The sequence below is a fragment of the Vicia villosa genome, linkage group LG5, assembly GCF_029867415.1.
Source record: "Vicia villosa cultivar HV-30 ecotype Madison, WI linkage group LG5, Vvil1.0, whole genome shotgun sequence".
Taxonomy (NCBI): Eukaryota; Viridiplantae; Streptophyta; class Magnoliopsida; order Fabales; family Fabaceae; genus Vicia; species Vicia villosa.
The window spans coordinates 149,061,949-149,081,179 of NC_081184.1; the positions used below are offsets into that span (position 1 = coordinate 149,061,949).

The following is a 19,231-nucleotide window of genomic DNA, read 5'->3' on the forward strand; positions in this document are numbered from 1 at the left end:
TTATTTAATAAAGTATAAAGTAGCCAATGTAATTATAATTTTTCTAAAATAATTTTTAAAATTTTATTATATTAATAAAATGAATGTTATAATGTTGAAAACAATTATTTGTAAAATGAAAACTTTAAATATTTAAAATTTGGATTAATTTTTTTCTCTTAGATTTTAGTGGCGAATTCACAGTTTTAATGACAAATTTTAGGTTTTAAAGATAGATTTTGGATTTTAGTGGCAGATTATTCATTTTTTTCACGAGTCATTATCTTTTGCGACATTTTTATGAGAGATTTTGGATTTTAGTGAAAGATTATGGTTTTTACCAAGAAACATCTTCTAATGCGACGGTTTTAGTGACAGATTCTCGATTTCAGTGACTAGTTCTTGGTTTCTACCATGAAACGTCATCTTATTAATCTTTTGCGACATACTTTGCATCAAATTTATTCGTCTCTAATTAACTTATTAATATAAAGTGATAAAAAATGCCGTGTGACATACCACGTCAACATTTTTATCACATGATGTGTCACGTCAACAGACATTAGTTAAATTAGTTAAAGAGACCATTATAATCGATAAAAAAAACTTTACAATAACTATTGTTAAAAGAAAAAAATTAAATAGATCAAAAATAAAATTTGAGATATTTGCTAGGACGGAAAACTTACTTATCCCCAATTTAAATATACCTCTTAATATATAATTATGAGAAGCCTCGATGCATGATATAAATGATTTGTGAGATAATAGTCTTATAAAGTATTACTGTCTCGTATAATAATTATGTTTGGTAATGAATACTTTTAAAATATTGACTTGTCAAAATATATTTTTGGATTTTTTAATAATTTTTTCTTGAGTTGATATGTGCACATGTTCATTATTCTTATATTTTCCAAGATGACCCACATAAGGTGTATGAAAATTTATGTCTCCAAGCCTCCGTCGTTTATTTAAGATTGTGGGACACGTGAAAACAGATTATACCTTATTTCTATTTTTCCTTTTCATCATACGATTACAATGATGAACACAACTGGCATGAATTATTGACAATAGTATGAACCTAACTTACCTTCCTTAAATGCATTTATATCTATCTATATATAGTCCTTAAATCTTAAAAGTATTATTGCATTGCAGCTCTGAAGATGGGAACCATGTGGGATATGGTGAAGCCAGCTTTGTTAATGGTTTCAGTGCAAATTGTGTTTTCAGCTTGCAATGTTTTTTACAAACTTGCCATTTTTGATGGTATGAGTACCATTGTCATTACAGCCTATCGTCTCGCCTTTGCTTCCATTACAACTATTCCTTTTGCTCTTATTTTTGAAAGGTCAGTATAGGTTCATTTTGCACCTTAATTTGTTTCTTTGATAAGAAAATATACTAGTCTTATTGAATTGAGTATACTATAGTTCAACAATATTTTATTAGAAATTCATATTATATTAAATTAAATATACATCTACCAAATATATGATTTGTGTTGCTAAATGGTTCAAATAAAAGTGTTGATTTGGAAATAATATTGTCTAGATCTAACTTTTATAGGTTTATTTTATAAATAGAATGCGATATACATTGTGTTGCTTTTATTTTTCTTCAAATAATTTACAGATTAGAAGTATGATGAAATAAGGAATTTTGAATCTGAATTGATACTCATGCATAAATATTTTTATATCAACCAAATAAATTCTACAAATGAAATTATTTATATTTCATATCTAAAAATTATGTTGCTGTGATGGATCCTGTCCTGATTATAACTGGATCCATATTGTAGTGCATGGTAATTAGGAGTTTTTGGGTTTAGTACATAAAAATTAATATAAAAAATCCAAATTTGTTTATAATAAATTAGTTTTTTTTATGGATTGAATTTGATTATCTATTGTTTTTCTTTTCATTTTTTATTTGTTTTCGGACATGATTGAAGACCATGTGCTCAAAGGACTAATTGTACAACTAATTATTAATTTCACAACTAAATATGTTGACTAACATGCTATACTGTTGGGCGTACACGCATTAACATGCTTATACTGTTGCTCGTACACACATTTGTATAAAACTTATTTTACAATGTTACAATTTAAATTTTTAATTCATTTTTAACCGATTTTCTAATTAAAGTTATGTATTTCTCGTTTGAATTATTATTTTTAATCTGTATTTATTATGATAAAAGTATTAATATTAATAAGAATGATCAGTTGAAAGAAAAATATTATTCTAATATTAAAATCTTACATTATATCATATTTTACTTTACTGTAAATCAATCCGGTGAACAATAAAATATTTTATTAATAAAATATTTTTTTTAAAATATAAAATTATTTTTTTGTATTAAAGGATTGCCGATATAAAATTGTATGATTAATCAATTTCATAAATTTATTACCTAATATTTTAAACTTTATTTTATTACTTGAAAATATTTTTAAAATCTGATCATTTATTAATCAACTTTATAATTTTATTAATCTACATTTTATATTTTATTAACTAGTTTTATTTTACTATGAAAAAGTATTTTTAATTTTTTAGTCTTTATTAATCAACATTATTATTTTATTAACTAACTTTTTACATTTTATTAACTAATTTTATTATATTACTAAAAATCACTGTTTATGTACTGTTCACGGAAACAGTTTATATCGATGTCATGTCAATGTTCACATTATTTGTTCATTTCTTGTCACTATTCATCGCATTTGTGAACTATGACTACAATATACTACTATATGATGATGGCGTATACTATATGATGATAGTGTATGATTAGCATTCTTGTTAATTGAAATTATTATTCTTTTGTCACAGAAAAACAAAATACATTAACCTTACCAAATTTTTTTTGTATTTTTTCCTTTCTACTATATAGGAAAAGGCCGAAGATGACATGGAGGCTGTTTTTCCTCTTACTTCTAAGTGGATTATTTAAGTATGTATCAATTTTAATTAATAATGTGAGCTAATCCAATTAATTAACAAAAATTGATGAATATACATTTGATGCAACAGTGGATTATTATATCAAAATTTGTTCTTTGGAGCTCTGGTTATGGCGTCAGCAACTCTTGTATCAGCTATCTACAATCTTATTCCCTCCATCACCTTTGTCTTGGCCGTATCATTTAGGTATATATCTTTAATAACTTTATATATATATATATATATATATATATATATATATATATATATATATATATATATATATATATATATATATATATATATATATATATATATATATATATAAAATTGGCATTCAGAAGAAAAAAATTTTGTTGTGAGAAATTAGGATCAAACATAATTACAATAGAAGACACAAGAAATACACCCAAAATTTATTTATTTATTCCGATCTAAAATAATTTACTCTTGAAGATAGAGAAACTTTAATATTTATTACCAATACTATTTATAAAGGAAAATATAAATGAATTATAAGAAAATATCTCTACGTGTTCATTAAAACGACTCGTATATTCTACCTATTTGTGATTTAATCTTCTCTCTTTCTCAATACATAAATCACTACTCCAAAGTTTTTAGAAGTGTTTTCTACCTCTTAAATGACATTTAAGTATTACTAAAGTTATTAGAAGAGTGAATCCTTAGAAGTTATTCCCTTGTCTCTCTAAGTCTCCTTTTTTGAAAATTACCTCTTAGTTAAAACATGCCATAAAAACCTTAACTATGCCAAAAAAAAAAAACCTTACACATCTCTTGAGATAAAACACCTAGCGCTTTAGAGGAAAGACTCAGTTATCGTCTAAATTGTGTCACACATTCTCTCAAACACAATATGTTGAAGGCAACAAATGCTCTCCTGAACGCGTCACACTTTTCATAGAACTCATCATGCTCGTGACAAAAACTAATAATTTAATGGAAGTAAAAAAATCAATTTTAAAGTTTTTTTAAGACAGACTTCACAAATATCCACTTTGACTCAAAAGAAAGATGATGATGCCAAATTACCAATCATTCACCTTTCAAATCTCTCAAAACTTGAATCCTTATTCAACTAACTTGATCAAGTTCAAACAATACTTAAACCTTTATCTATATATTGATTTAGTAAACATTATCATATTGTTTTCCAACACAACCTTCTTCATCACAATCTCCTTTAATTCGATCATGTCGATTGTAAAGTGAAAAATGGATGACAATATGCTTTTTTTTTTTTCTATTCATAATACACTTGATGACTAACCATATGAATGACACTTTGACAATCCTAAAGTATCTTCACACATTCTTGAGTGTTCCCTAGCTTTCCAATCACACCTCATAATCATATGTATTCATCGATCCCTTCAAGTAGGGACATATTTTCTGCTCAAGTTATATATAAAGTAAATAACACGTCGTCCTTATTACCTGAATACAACATAAACACGAAAATTTTCAAATTGTCTTTCTCTTAAACTCAAAGAGGATTTTCTAGTGTTCGCATTATTTATATAGTCTACATCCACATAATAATCTAAAATGTGTTTCTCTTAAACTATTTTATGTACTTTGAACCACCCTTCAATGAAAAATTCAAATAAATACACTAGCTATGCTAATTCCACACGCTAAATTTGGTCCACTACAAATCATACTATACATGATATTTCCAACCCCACTAGCATAGGAATTAAAGTATCTCAATCATCTTATTTTCTTCTCGATTATAAGACATTTTATAACAACAGTTTAGTGTAATGGCCCAAAGTAAAGTTTGAGTTTTTTAGAATCTAGAATTCTAAAACATCTCCACCATTTTCTTCAAGAAAATAGATTAAGACAAGAACAATTAACTTCATTTTCAGGTTCCTTGTGATATCCATCTCTAGGATTCTACTGGCTTCACCAAGATATTTCATATTAAATTCTCCCTTTAAAGTATCCTTGAGCTTACCGGTCGTTTCCTTACCATCAAGATATCATAAATATATAGAAGTAGGTAGATAATGACTTACTCTTTCCTCTATATTATGTACACACAACTATCATGAACTTTTCACTAAACCAACCAATTTCGGAGGCTTTTCCAGAATTATACATGCTAGCGGTTAACCCTTTAATGAGTGTGAAAGAAGCGGGAAGGTGGGACGGTCTCGTTTGGATTTGGGAGCCGTCGGATTGGATCAAAGATTTTAGTGACGGCGAGACGTATCTGCTGGATCTGCTTCAGCAGCAGCTTTTTCATCATAAACCTCTTCTTGCTGGAGCTGATTCTTTCATTTGGGAGGATGGTAATGAAGGGGTTTTCTCTGTCTATAGCTGTGTGGAGGAGATAAGGCGGAGAGGAGAGGAAGTGATGCAGCCGGCTAGTGTCCTCCGCAGACTCGACTTCATGTGGAAGCTGAAAGTTCCTTCTAAGGTCAGCATATTCGCGTGGAGGTTCATCTTGGACCGTCTCCCAACTAGAGATATCTTGCAACGTCGAGGCATTCTTTCAGGTAACAATGATAGTGGCTGTGCTTTATGTTTCAGTTTCTTGGAGTCCTCCGCTCATCTTTTCGATCAATGTTTCTACTCTACAAAAGTGTGGGAAAAGGTAGGTAATTGGTTGGGAGTTTTGGATAGATTAAATATTGAGGAGTTGAAATATTTTGGGGACAACTTCGACAAAATCAGAACCGGAGAAGAACGCTTAATGGTGGGAATCGTTTGGATGGCAGTCATTTGGACCCTTTGGACAACTAGAAATGCTATCTTATTTAATGGCCAAGTTTTCAATTTTGATGAGTGTTTTACTGCGATAGTTCTTGCGTGTTGGAAGTGGTTTAGAGTTCTCAATGGTTCTTCTAAGGATTGTAACTTCCATTATTGGAATACCTTACCTCCATCTTGTATAAAGAGGTAATGGCCTCTCTTTGTATCTTCCTTCTTTGTGATTAATATACCATTATTTAGTGAAAAAAAAAGAATACATTTATCAAATCAACAATACTATTTTCTTGGGATATGTTTTAACTCATAAAAATATTTCTTTATTAAACACACGTACAAAACCTTCAAATTATCCATGTATTTATTCATTAAACATACCCACAAATCCTTTAGATTTCTTTGTTTTGAAATTCATTTTCACGAACTCAAGATTAAATTGATTTATAATTTATATAAGTACCTTTAATGAACAACGTATTATCACCGATAAAATTATTTCATTGTAATTAATTATCTCCAATTGAGTCAAGATCTCTATTACAAGCCTTTCCTTAAACCTTGATTATTCCATCCCAAAAATACCATTCTTCTTCTTGAATTTTACTTGCATCTAATCACCTTTTTCCTCCCACGTAGTCTCATAAGTTCCCACACATGGTTCCTCATCAATGAATACAATTCACCCTTCAACGCCTTCAACCATTATTTTACTATATTTACTTTTGGATGACTCCCTTAAGATCCATCGTTATGAGACTTGCAACCATTCATCCGAATTAAAAGATTAACAAATTGGATGAACATAACCATATATCTGAGGCGGTACGTTCTTACTCATCACTCTATCATGTACCTACTAATAATGTGAAACAACTATATGTTATCCATTTCTAGAAATAGAATTAGAAGCCTCAACTTCACCTCATCTCTAGTTTCAAGAGTAAGATCCTCCAACTCAAAATAAGTTTTCTCAACGTCAGTTTTTAAGTCTTTCACTTCTTGATCTTTGCACTGCATCCATATACGAGTCTCATCAGAAGCAATATCTTTATTGGTGACAAACTTTGATCCCAAAAGTTCTATCTTCCAAACCTTGTATCCTCTCTGGATTAGCAATGAGTACACACTTCACAACCATATCCTCAAGTTTGTCTTACTTGATATACGCAAATATTAAAGCTTTAAAAACCTTTAAATTAGAGTAGTCAGGTAGCTTCCACTCCAACATCCACATGTATCTTGAAGCAAGTTCTTTTATATAGACATATGTTGATCAAGTTTTAATAGCAATGACTTCACCTTATAAACCCTTTGGTAACTAAGCTTCTTGTTGCATGAACCTTACCTTCTTCAAGATGATCATATTCATTCGCACATCTAGGCCATTTTTTAGTTCCAAGTTAAATTTCTATAAGAGTATGTCATTTGTAATAATTTTCAAAGGTGTCACTGTTATGTTTAACAATGACAATAAATACTATTCTATAAGAATAATAAATCATAGGTAGAAAATATAAATCACCCTTATATGTTGCTACCATGGTTAGACCCTAAAGATCCGATCGAACTTATTCAAACAGGTTGCTAGAATGATGCATACTACTCTTAAACATCACCCTCGTATTGTGTAAAAAGAACTCACAAATTTCAAACATCTTGAATCTAACTAGCAATAACATGAAATTTACAAGCCTTATCGTTACTGAGTTCAATGATTGATCGTTTGTTTATCTCTAAAGTTCAAAGTATTCATTCCTTTGATACATGTCATAACAAAACCAATAATCAATGATCCAACTCTTTTCCATAAATTATTTATCATGAGTGCACTAGCACTTTCATAACCATCTTCATCAGAGACAATTATAATCTGAATAAATTCACCCTTGTTTCCTTTCTTTAGATAGTCCTTCTTGAATTGAACAATTTTAGGTTAAATGAAACATTTGTTTTTTTTACTTTTCAAACTTCTTTTACTAAGACTTAGACCTAGGTATCTTTTCCATTTGGTTTCATATACTATCACTCCCCTTATTGATACATTGAAGAATTTTTTGTTATATTCAATTTTCAACTGTCCTATCTTGATAACTCTTTGGTTTTAGTCGCCTCTTGGTCCTTCTAAAAGGTATATGTATTCCCTACCATAATGAAAGGAATCCTAGAAACTTTCAAAAGATATAGGAACAAGCTTAACAAAAATAGAGGAATTTATTGGGAATTTATTTAACCCAAGACGATATTGGGAATTTATTTACAAAACAAGAAAAAGAAAAAGATGAAGGAAAAGAACACACAAAAATTGTTTATCTAATTTGATAAAAAAAGACATATTCTGTAGGGGATAGCTTCCACTACTATTCAAGAGTGTTTACACAAGATTTTAAAAATGAGGTATAAAAATTAAGCTCTTCAAATTCTTAATAACATATCCTATTTTCAATCCAATTTCTGGCCCAATATCTCTTCCAATATACATGAATTATATGCTTACAACATTAAATTAAATATAATCTTAATAAACACATAATTTCATTATTTTTCATGATCTATGTAGCTTGGAGAAATTAAATTGGAGAGCACCAAGCGGAATAGCAAAGGTAACAGGAACTATACTTGGACTTGCAGGGGCTCTACTTCTCACATTTTACAAAGGAGTTGAATTTGAAATTTGGCCTTTTCAAATCAACCTTTTGGATCCAACAAATAACGAATTAGGACCTATCACCGAAGCTACCTCTGAATTGTTAGGTGTTTTATGTGTTGTAATAAGTTGTTTTTGTTTTTCAATCTGGCTCATAATTCAGGTAACTAACTAATTACAAAACACAAGATTCTATGATCAAATTAATTGTTTTGTCATTTATTGTAATTTTAATATACATGACACTCACTGCAGGCTAAGATCAGTGAAATATATCCATGTCCTCAATCAAGCATAGCTTTGATGTCAGTAATAGGAACAATACAATGTTTTATTTTAGGTTTCATTGTTGAGAGGGATTTAAATCAATGGAAATTTGGCTGGGATATCAGGCTTCTAACTGTCGCCTTTTCGGTACACTTCATGTTAACGTTATATCATATGTTTTTTTTCGAAATTTTTGAATCATATAGGATTTGAAATTTTGTTTGATGTGTTAATTGTATGCAGGGAATTCTTGGGTCAGGAATAATGTATCTTGTCATGGCATGGGTCATACAGGCAAAGGGCCCTTTATATACGGCTGCTTTCAACCCTCTAATGCTTTTGTTTGTGACTGTTGTAGCATCTATGATTTTGGATGAGAAGTTAAACTTAGGAAGGTAAATATTATATACTTGGTTTTAAATTGTGATTATGGGGGTTGCGATTGCAATCATTGCGGTTGCTGCAATGCACGTTGCGTTCGTCGCAGTATAAATTTTGATTGAGAAAATTTTAAATAACACTATTCAAAAACAATTAATATTAATATTTCTTAGAAGTAAATTCAATTTTCGATTCAAAATTTTAAGTTTTGACCAAAATACTTTAAGAAACCTGAACATAATTGTGTGGTGTTGTTCATAATGTAAAAGGAATTGGAATTTTAATCACACCACACTTATGGTGTGATCTAATTATGGAAACTACCACATCAGCAAAATTGCGGTGCAATTGTGGTTGCAACCCACAATTTAATGTTTAAAATTTTTAATTCATTTCAACACGTTTATAATGGTTATGTTGTTTTTATCTAATCTTTGAATCAAAATTTGATTTATTTATTTTTGGATGAATAGTATACTTGGAGGAGTCTTGATTGTGTGTGGCTTATACACGGTGCTATGGGGTAAAGGTAAAGAAACACAAAAGAAGATTATTCATGAGACATTTGAAACCGCTGGTGATACTGAAGCAACGACGCCATTGTTGAGTCCATGAGCAGCTAGCTCGTTGTAAAATATGATAATAGCACTCTGAAATTCCCATGCTTAATTGTGGTGGTTGGGAATATTTGTTCTCTCTTTAAACAATAGAATTTTCACTTAAGATTTGAAGAATTTTAACTATATGTATGTTTGTATTATAGTTATTTTCTTTGATTGTGGTTCAAAATTATTTTTATGTAAAAGTCATTCACTAAAAAATAATCAATTTGTGAGGTGATAAACACTTCACAAGTACAAAAAAAAACCCAAGAATTTAAATTTTGTGAGGTGGACAATCACTCCAAAAAACATTAATCGCAACATATTGCAGGGTGAAAATCACGTCGCAATTTTGCTTGGTGAAAATAACGTCGCAACTTTGCTAGGTACATTACACGTCGCAAACCTTTATGTCAGAGTTCAGAGCAGCGCGCTAGACGCACTTAGGAGTGACATGATTGAAACATCACATTTTGTCAGGTGAAAAACACCTCTTAAAATATTAATGTTTGTGCTGAATGATTTACACTACGCGTTAAATAATTAATATAATAAAAAAATATGTCATTATATTTAAATTATTACAAATATTAATTTTAATATTTCAATTAATTAAATTCAATTTTTCTCGTTCTATCTCGGAAAAACCATTCATTCGAAACCGATCTGCTTCCATTTCTACTTTCCTTAAATGGGCTCGGGCTTTTTCCAGCTGTCCAATAGCTGTTTCCCGCAGTTCTTCTGAATTTCGAATAGTTCTCAAGATTCTCTGTTTTCGATTATCTAATAAATCACTTAATGAAAGTAGATTCTCTTTCCATTCATTTCAAAATGTCTATGATCTCTTCCCGAACCATGATATAAAATCAATACAAACAATGATGAGAACTGTGAATACTTTCTCTGCTTCAACAGGATTAATGATAAATCCTAACAAATGTAGAGTTTACTGTGGAGGGATGGACAGAGATGCAAAGGAAACCATGTCTCAAGCTTCTGGCTTTGAAGAGGGTAAGCTCCCTATGAAATACCTAGGAGTGCCAATAACTTGTAAGAGACTGACAATTAACCAGTATATGCCACTGATAGAGAAAATTGTTCATAGGCTGAAGCATTGGATTGTGAATCTGCTAAGCTACTCTGGTAGAATTATGTTGGTTAAAAGTGTGATCCTAGCCATTGCCCAATACTGGATGAAATGTATTCCCCTTCCCCAAACTGTTATTGACAAAATTGACAGGCTTTGTAGAACTTTCATATGGACTGGTAACACATAATTGAGTAAAAAAAGCCCAATGGCTTGGGGCAATGTGTGTAGGCCAAAAAGTCAAGGTGGATAAGATATTATAGATCTGACTGAATGGAATAAGATCATTATGCTGAAATGCCTCTGGAATTTGTGTAGGAAGTGTGATAACCTCTGGGTGAAGTGGATTCATATATTCTACCTCAAAGGGAGAAATGTTATGGATGCCATGGGGTCCAAGAGCAGATCCTAGGTGCTTAAATGAATTTTGGAAATGCGAGTGGTAGCTCAGTAACATCTTACCTTATGGAATAACAAGCTACCAAGGGTAGACTGCTAAGGTTCAATATGATAGATGATAGCACTTGTAGTATTTGTAACAGGGCTGAAGAAAGTAGAGACCATTGTTTTTTTTAATGTGATTCAAATGCAGATATTTGGAAGAAGGTATTGACCTGGCTGAATTATGATCATCAGCCTCTGAAGTGGCAAGAGGAATTAAAATGGGTACTCAAAGCTACATCCAAGAAAGGGACTAGGGCTAAATTGTTGAAAATGGCTTTCACTGAATCTGTCTATGGTATTTGGACAAGAAGGAATGATATAGTTTTTAATCATACTAGTCACACTGATTTTGTACCGAATATTATTGATTGTATAGTTTATAGAAGTTGGAATTATATGAAACTTAGGAATTATATAGGCCAATTGATGTTCTAGGTTGGTTCTCTTGTGGGTGGATCTATAAATCACCACTGTATTATTGTTTTGTTGGAAATAATATATCATTTACTTCAAAAAAAAAATACAAATATAATAAATAATTAGACATTAAATATTTAAATTTAAAATAAATTAAAAATAGTTCAATTCTAAATTAATTGAAAATATTTAAATTGTGAATTAAATAAAAATATTTAAATTATATATATATATATATATATATATATATATATATATATATATATAAAATAGTTAATAAAACTAAAAACTCCATATTGTCTTCATCACTATCATACTCGTTCTCATTCTTGCCTACCTCTCCAACTCTACCACCACTGGAAGTTTGATTACGCATATACTATACTATTTGTTGTAGTGTAGCTCTCATTTTCTCTTGTGAAACTCGCAATGCTTCCTCCAACTTAAGTTTTCTTTGTCTCATTATTTCCATTTGTCTTTTGTGCAGCTTCACGTATCGCTGTTTCACGTGCTGCTTCACTTTGAGCTAACTGTCTAATTGTTTCTGCCATTTTGGAGGTTAATACCGAGGGACATGACGACCCTTCCCCGTCAGCAATTCTCCTAAATAAAGTCTTGTCCCCGTTTTTATAGTCGGAGGCTAGAGATCCAATAGCATAAATTTTCCCATTTTTATTATGTTTGCCTAATGATTCAATCCACAAATGAAGATCAATAGCTGGATCCATAGGATGTGGTCCCCTTAGATCAACTAACTCAAGATATTGAGACACAAATATTGTCTTCCGTCTATTGTATTCCTCCTACATATACATAAAAAATGAAATTAAATATTAGAGTTTACACAATTTAACTAAATAAAATATTTAAATTTTAATATCTTCTTACCTGAATTTTTCTAGCACGTTCGTTGATATACTCTCTGTCTATCGCCTATAAGTCCTCTCATGAAGCTCATTCATTAATGGAGTTCTTCCCTTAGCTCGAGTCTAATTAATACAATTAAATTCAAGTAAAAATATATAATAGATAAGAGTATAATTTTAAAAAAATAGTGAGATGAAAATATTACCATTCCTTCAACATGTTGGGCGATACTAATGCTTGCAGCTCTATGATTGGCGGCTCCATTTTTAAATGCTCTACATTGCTTTGCTTTTTCAGATTTTGCCTTAAACTCAATTGACTTTCAATAATCAAGCATATCTTTAAATACAACTTCGCCCATTCATGGAGGCCTGATTCATTTTTGTTCCCTACCAATTCTAACACACCAAAGCATGTCAAAAAGTCGGGTTGTTGCTATCTTGTTAAAGTTACGCTCAATAATCGCTTCATCTATTACGCTTCATGCGCACTTCTCCTGCAATATTGAAAAAAATTATTAGATAATTAAAACAAGCTAGTAATTAAACAAATATTTACTTAAAATGAAAATATCATACCTGAAATTTGTCAAACCAGGATTGATACACTTTTTTATCCTTCATGTAAAATTGTCCAAAAGTCCTCCAGGATTGTTTATATAACTCCTGAATAACATTTTTTATGCTTACTGCATCAGACCTAGACGTAAATAAACTAAACAATAACAATGTTAATAAGTATTAAATAAAAAAATGATAACATGTACATATAGTTAAAGTATACGAAAGAAACTTAGGAGCTTCATGCAGGCCTAATAAGCCATCCTCCATCAATCTTCTTACAAAGAATTTACATCGCAACCACATCCACATCCTCAATGTCCTCCTCCATCTCCTCATCCTCCTCCTCATGATTGTGCAATATATGATCAACCTACTCTCGATGTAGGGGGTGTAGGGTGAGGGAACCCTCAGGCTGATGGGATGAAGAGGGTACATATGAAGGAAATCGAAAGTTAGGTCTCCCTTTATGCATGTATGGTGGGTGTATGTGTGAGGTAGATCCCTCATATTGGATGTATAGAGGGGGTATGTGTGAGGGAAATGGAAAGTTAGATTCCTTATACTGCATATACAGTGGGGGTATATGTGAGGAAAATGAAAAGGTAGATCCCTTAGCCTGTATGTGTGATGGGGGTACACATGTAGGCTGGAATGATGTGGGTACAAAACCTGGTGGATAATCCTGTGACGTGAGTAGTGAAGTGTAATAAGCCATAGGTATATTCGACTGAGCCCCCCAACTAGACCGAGGTATAGTCGACTGAGCCCCCTAACTAGACTGATGCATAGTCGGCTGAGCCCTCTGACTAGACTGAGGCAAAGAACAATACATAGAAGATAGAGGCATATCAACTATAGTTACCCTTGAGCAGCGGCCCCTACCCCTACCTTTATCAGGTCAGGGTGGCATTTTGTCTAATTAAAAGAAAATATTATAGAACAATTAATAAAAATAGCATGATAGATACATAATATAATACTAGATACACAATATTATACAAAATTTGAGCATATTAAAGGCATAATATATACACTACATAATAATTTGTCTATTTATATTGTGTTTCCACGTAATCTTCATTATCTTCATTTGATTCAACACTGACTTCGAATTCAAACTCTTCATCATATTCATCCACATCATTTGTTGAAAACAAAATAAACGCATCAACTTGCTGACCATCAACCACGTTATCACACAAACTTGTAAGTTGTTCAACTTCAATTACATCATTAATTTGTGAAATTTCATTAGCTTGGTAAGTAACATTTTCCATACGATCATCAACTTCAATATGACCTAATGCTTTTGATTTTATTGCAACACACCATCCTCGCTTACCTCGCTGAATTGAAGGATAAGAGACGTAATAAAGTTGCCTTACATCATTTTTCATGATGAAAGGCTCATAATGTTTGTACCTTCGCTCCATTTTAATATCTATAATGTTATATTATTTATTTATTTTTTGTTTCCCTTGTAGATGGATCATAGCAATCACAATAAAACAAGACAACTTTGTATTATAAGTCCAAATAATTGTATATCAACTCATAAATGTGCATAATGACGCCATAGAAGCCATCTTCATCATAATTTATAACTCAGCCTCCACAAGAACAGGCTCCTCCACAACAATTGGAACATGCTCGGCCTCCAAAGGAACAGGCTCCTCCACAGCAGCTGGAACCTAATCAGCCTCCACATGAGTAGGCTCCTCCACAGTAACAGAAACTCTAGCAAGGCGGTGTCAGGATGCGCAAAATTGTCTTTATCCTTTCGCGCGCACACCCATCTGTTTCTGGTGAGAACAAGTCAAACATGTCTTCTTGCCTGTAGCTGGGAAGCCTCTTCCTCAGCAGCGCTAGCTGGGAAATTCTTCTAGAAATTTTGAAATTTCCATTATCACCTAATCTTTTTTTAAAGAATTTCCGGTATGATTGAGAAATTTTCGGCATGTCACTTACTATTTGTAAATAATTTTCGATATTATTGGAAAATTTTCGATATCACCCTAAAAGTTTCAAAATTTTCGATTTCCAACTATGAATTTGTGAAATGATGAAAAATTTGAGTAGGATTATATTTGACTTTTCATCTATTATAGGGGTGTCATATATAATTTGCGAAAAATGATATAAAATCCTCTAATATAGAAGAAGATGCATATGTCCTATATGGAGTGCATGATGGAGGTGGTATGATTGGAAGTATGGGATAATAAGGTTTAGTATATATGGAGTAAGATGGAGGTGCATATATGAGATTTGTCATGAGAGGTGTTGAAGTTCAAGAATGGGACCTCCAAATTATTAGACACTAATTTGCTAGAAAGCTATTATGCTATAAATTCTACATTTAAATGAGAGAAAGCTATTTAAGAAAATAAAATACATTTTCATTAAATTTTTTGATTATTTTCTAAATCACACAACATATATGATATATATACTATTTTAAATAAATCTCCACCTTATAAGTGTTTCAATGTTAAGTTTAAGAAGATTCTTGAATTTAAAATAACAACTAATATATTAAATTAAATTAACTACTACTATTATAATTTTCTATCGGTTACCGTATCAATTTTACATGTCAGCTTCCTCTCTGCTGCACTGGAAGTTCAAATCTATCGCATCAAAGCATCAATCTAAATCTAAGATTAAACTTAAATGATACTATCACATGCGTAATGCTTATTTTTAATTATATTTCTCTAGATCAAGAAGAACCTTGTCTTTTTTAAGATTATTTTACTATCAATTATTTTTCTAAGTAAACAAAACAGATTTGTAAACTTCTGTATTTCTAGTTATGAACGTGGGACACGTGAATCTTATTATACTTGATTTCCTTTGGATTCTTTTCGTCTTCATAATGTGAACAAAATTTTGAACACAACTGTCTTGAATTATTGTGAATAGTGAGAATCTCACTTCCGTTCCTTAAATTTGTATATATATATATATATGGATAGTCCTTAAATCATAAAAGCATATTGCATTATAGCTCTGAAGATGGGAAGCATGTGGGATATGGTGAAGCCAGCTTTGTTAATGGTTTCAGTGCAAATAGTATTTTCAGCTTGCAATGTTCTTTACAAACTTGCCATTTTTGATGGTATGAGTACCATTGTCATTACAGCTTATCGCCTTGCCTTTGCTGCGATTACCACTATTCCTTTTGCTCTTATTTTTGACAGGTATATACATATATACATTCTAATATAAATGTGCTTTTAGTAAGTAATTTTTTTCTATCATAAATGTCATTTTAGTTTTGCAAAGAAATATTCATAAATTATCATCATAAATAAATTTATAATAATTATTGACAATTTTTATTAATAACAAAGCAACCCAGTATACTAGCCTATATCAACAGACTAAATAGCAATTATTTTGAAATATACATAATACTCCCTTTCCCAAATTATAAGAGAAACTTACTTTTTAGATTCATTGTAAAATTAATGTATCTGGTCTATATATAGACCAGATACATTAATTATTCAATGAATCTAAAAAGAGATTTTCTCTTATAATTTGGGACGGAGGGAGTATATTATATGCATGACATTTTGACCAACAACAGTCTAAATCTATTTGACCTTAAACTAGTGACAAGTCACACTGACAATTTCTTCAGTATTGAAAATGTTAAAAGATGATACTCCCATCATTATTATAACTAACTACTTCTAGAACACCCTTTCATTGATATTGTTTAAGTGGATTTTTTGTTTGTTTGTTTGCAATATAGGTTGTTGAGCTGCTTCTTACTTATAACAATAATTGGATCCAGATTGTATTAGTGCTAATTAATAATTCATGAATATTTTTTTATGATAATATAGTTTAAATATTTTCAAAATTTATTTATTTATAATGATGCCATCATATCTTATATCCTTTCATATATACAGGAAGAGGCCAAAGATGACATGGAGGGTGTTTTTCCTTTCACTTCTAAGTGGCTTATTTATGTATGTATCATTATTAATTTACAATATAATCTAATTCAAATAATTACTAAAATTGATAAAAATAAATTTGATTTAACAGTGGAACATTATTTCAAAATCTATTCTATGGAGCACTCGTTTTGGCATCAGCAACTCTTGTATCAGCAATTTTCAACCTTATTCCCGCCATCACCTTTGTCTTGGCTGTATGCTTCGGGTATATATATGCCTAATTACTTTAATTATATATATATATATATATATATATATATATATATATATATATATATATATATATATATATATGGCATATCATATGAGAGTGCCTTATTTATATGAGAACGTGAGAATGAATCTGAACCATTAGATTTTAAAATAAATGGTGGAGATTATGTGGAAATATTTTTTTCTCTCTCCTCGATTATTAAAATAAAAGATGTAGGAGAGAGAGAAAAAATTCTCACATAATCTCCACCATTTATTTTAAAATCTAATGGTTCAGATTCATTCTCACATTCTCATATAAATAAGACATTCTCATATGATATGTCATATATATATATATATATAACACTGACACTTATTCTGATGGAAAATATATCTTATGTCTAACATATTTCAGTAGTGACATAAATATGTTCAATTAGTTTATTTTTTCATGATCTCTATAGTTTGGAGAAATTAAATTGGGGAGCACCAACAGGAAAGGCAAAGGTTATAGGAACTATAGTTGGGCTTGCTGGGGCTTTACTTCTTACATTTTATAAAGGAGTTGAATTTGATATTTGGCCTTTTCATATCAATCTTTTGGAGCCAAAAGACAACCAAATAGAACGTGCCACTGATACTACCTCTGAATTGTTAGGTGTTTTATGTGCTGTAGTTAGTTGTTTTTGTTTCTCTATCTGGCTCATCATCCAGGTAATTAATTAGTTATTACAAAGTATAGTTTTATCATTTATTGCAATTTAAATTTATATGTCACTCAATGCAGGCTAAGATCAGTGAACTATATCCATACCCTCAATCAAGCATAGCTTTGATGTGTGTAATAGCAACAATACAAAGTTTTATTTTAGGTTTCATAGTTGAGAGTGATTTGAATCAATGGAAGCTTGGTTGGGATATCAGGCTTCTCACCGTAGCCTTTTCGGTATGCTTAATATTAATGTTATATCATATGTTTTTGCAAAATTGTTGAATCTTATAGGAATAGAAATTTTTTTTAATGTGTTAATTCTATGTAGGGAATTGGAGCTTCTGGAATAATGTATCTTGCCATGGCATGGGTTGTACAGACGAAAGGCCCTCTATATACGTCTGCTTTCAACCCTATAATGCTTTTGATTGTGGCTATCGTTGTATCTATGATTTTGGATGAGAAGTTAAACTTAGGAAGGTAAATGTTATATACTCAAAATTCTTAAATCATTTCAACATGTTAATGATATTTACGTTTTGTTTATCTAATCTTTATTTCAAGATTTGATTTCATTTTTTTTGGGTAAATAGTATACTTGGAGGAATGTTGATTGTGTGTGGCTTATACGCGGTGTTATGGGGAAAAGGTAGAGAAATACAAAAGAAGAATATACTAGAGACCTTCAAAAGCGTTGGCGATCCGGAAGCAACAAAACCATTGTTGAGTCCATGAAGAGCTAGGTCATCATAAAACACGACAATAACACTCTCATTGAAATTCCAATGCTTAACTATGAATGTTGGGAATAGTTGCGCTCTCTTTAAAAAAAAATAAAAATTTCACTTTAGATCAGATGAATTTAAATTATATGTATGTTTTTAAAATAGTACTTTTCTTTGATTGCGATCCAAAATTATTTCATGTAATAATCAATGGTTTTGTGAAAACCTATTCATGAGATATTTGGTTTGAGATAATTTAGTTAAGGACTAAGGATTATTTTATTAGACTTGGAAAGGAATGGTTCTTTATAAAACAGTCTGAACTAAGTAGTTATAGGGCGGGCGACTAAAGCTGGGTTGGACGCCCTAAACACCTGAAGCAGGTTTGGTCATCAGGGGCAGAGTTAGTCTCTCAGAGCGCCTGAAGTTGGGTTTGATTCTCGAAATGCCCAAAGCAGGCTTGGTCACTAAGAGCAAAGTTAGGTCGCTCGATAGTGCTGGGCTCGAAATTCACGATCTCCCTCATTTTACACGATCTCCCACATTTTGAGGAAGAATCGATCTTCCTCTAATCCCACGCTGCTAACTTGAAATGAGGACAATGTTTTCTCTTGATTTCCGACCCAGGGATCTGCTATAAGTATTCCATCCTTAGAAGTTGG

At 31.0% G+C, this 19,231-nt stretch overlaps 4 protein-coding genes across 4 annotated transcripts; all 4 read left to right on the plus strand.

Annotated features, from left to right (window-relative positions):
* Positions 1-1,119: 1,119 nt before the first annotated feature.
* LOC131603120 (WAT1-related protein At1g68170-like) lies at positions 1,120-9,769 on the plus strand. Its single transcript, XM_058875378.1, has 7 exons — positions 1,120-1,336; positions 2,897-2,956; positions 3,037-3,153; positions 8,246-8,495; positions 8,588-8,746; positions 8,843-8,994; positions 9,454-9,769. Exons 1-7 carry the CDS (start codon positions 1,152-1,154, stop codon positions 9,593-9,595), a joined length of 1,065 nt encoding a protein of 354 aa, XP_058731361.1. The 5' UTR covers positions 1,120-1,151; the 3' UTR covers positions 9,596-9,769.
* On the plus strand, positions 3,256-8,230 carry LOC131603122 (uncharacterized). Its single transcript, XM_058875381.1, has 2 exons — positions 3,256-4,975; positions 5,067-8,230. The coding sequence occupies exon 2, from the start codon at positions 5,075-5,077 to the stop codon at positions 5,879-5,881; it is 807 nt and encodes a 268-aa protein (XP_058731364.1). The 5' UTR covers positions 3,256-4,975; positions 5,067-5,074; the 3' UTR covers positions 5,882-8,230.
* Positions 9,770-10,460: 691 nt separating the features above from the next.
* On the plus strand, positions 10,461-11,548 carry LOC131605711 (uncharacterized). Its single transcript, XM_058878037.1, has 2 exons — positions 10,461-10,848; positions 11,262-11,548. Exons 1-2 carry the CDS (start codon positions 10,461-10,463, stop codon positions 11,546-11,548), a joined length of 675 nt encoding a protein of 224 aa, XP_058734020.1.
* A 4,430-nt stretch (positions 11,549-15,978) lies between these two features.
* Positions 15,979-18,739, plus strand: LOC131605712 (WAT1-related protein At1g68170-like). Its single transcript, XM_058878038.1, has 6 exons — positions 15,979-16,163; positions 17,026-17,142; positions 17,597-17,846; positions 17,920-18,078; positions 18,173-18,324; positions 18,438-18,739. Exons 1-6 carry the CDS (start codon positions 15,979-15,981, stop codon positions 18,577-18,579), a joined length of 1,005 nt encoding a protein of 334 aa, XP_058734021.1. The 3' UTR covers positions 18,580-18,739.
* Positions 18,740-19,231: the final 492 nt, after the last annotated feature.

Excerpts from the sequence above, each read along its gene's own strand:
- LOC131605711 (XM_058878037.1), top strand. The coding sequence starts at position 10,461 with ATGATGAGAACTGTGAATACTTTCTCTGCTTCAACAGGATTAATGATA. Across the intron at positions 10,849-11,261 it reads TAGAACTTTCATATGGACTG|ATATTTGGAAGAAGGTATTG; the intron begins GTAACACATAAT and ends ATTCAAATGCAG.
- LOC131603122 (XM_058875381.1), top strand. The coding sequence starts at position 5,075 with ATGCTAGCGGTTAACCCTTTAATGAGTGTGAAAGAAGCGGGAAGGTGG.
- LOC131603120 (XM_058875378.1), top strand. The coding sequence starts at position 1,152 with ATGGGAACCATGTGGGATATGGTGAAGCCAGCTTTGTTAATGGTTTCA. Across the intron at positions 1,337-2,896 it reads TTTGCTCTTATTTTTGAAAG|GAAAAGGCCGAAGATGACAT; the intron begins GTCAGTATAGGT and ends TCTACTATATAG. Across the intron at positions 3,154-8,245 it reads GTCTTGGCCGTATCATTTAG|CTTGGAGAAATTAAATTGGA; the intron begins GTATATATCTTT and ends TGATCTATGTAG.
- LOC131605712 (XM_058878038.1), top strand. The coding sequence starts at position 15,979 with ATGGGAAGCATGTGGGATATGGTGAAGCCAGCTTTGTTAATGGTTTCA. Across the intron at positions 16,164-17,025 it reads TTTGCTCTTATTTTTGACAG|TGGAACATTATTTCAAAATC; the intron begins GTATATACATAT and ends TTGATTTAACAG. Across the intron at positions 17,143-17,596 it reads GTCTTGGCTGTATGCTTCGG|TTTGGAGAAATTAAATTGGG; the intron begins GTATATATATGC and ends TGATCTCTATAG.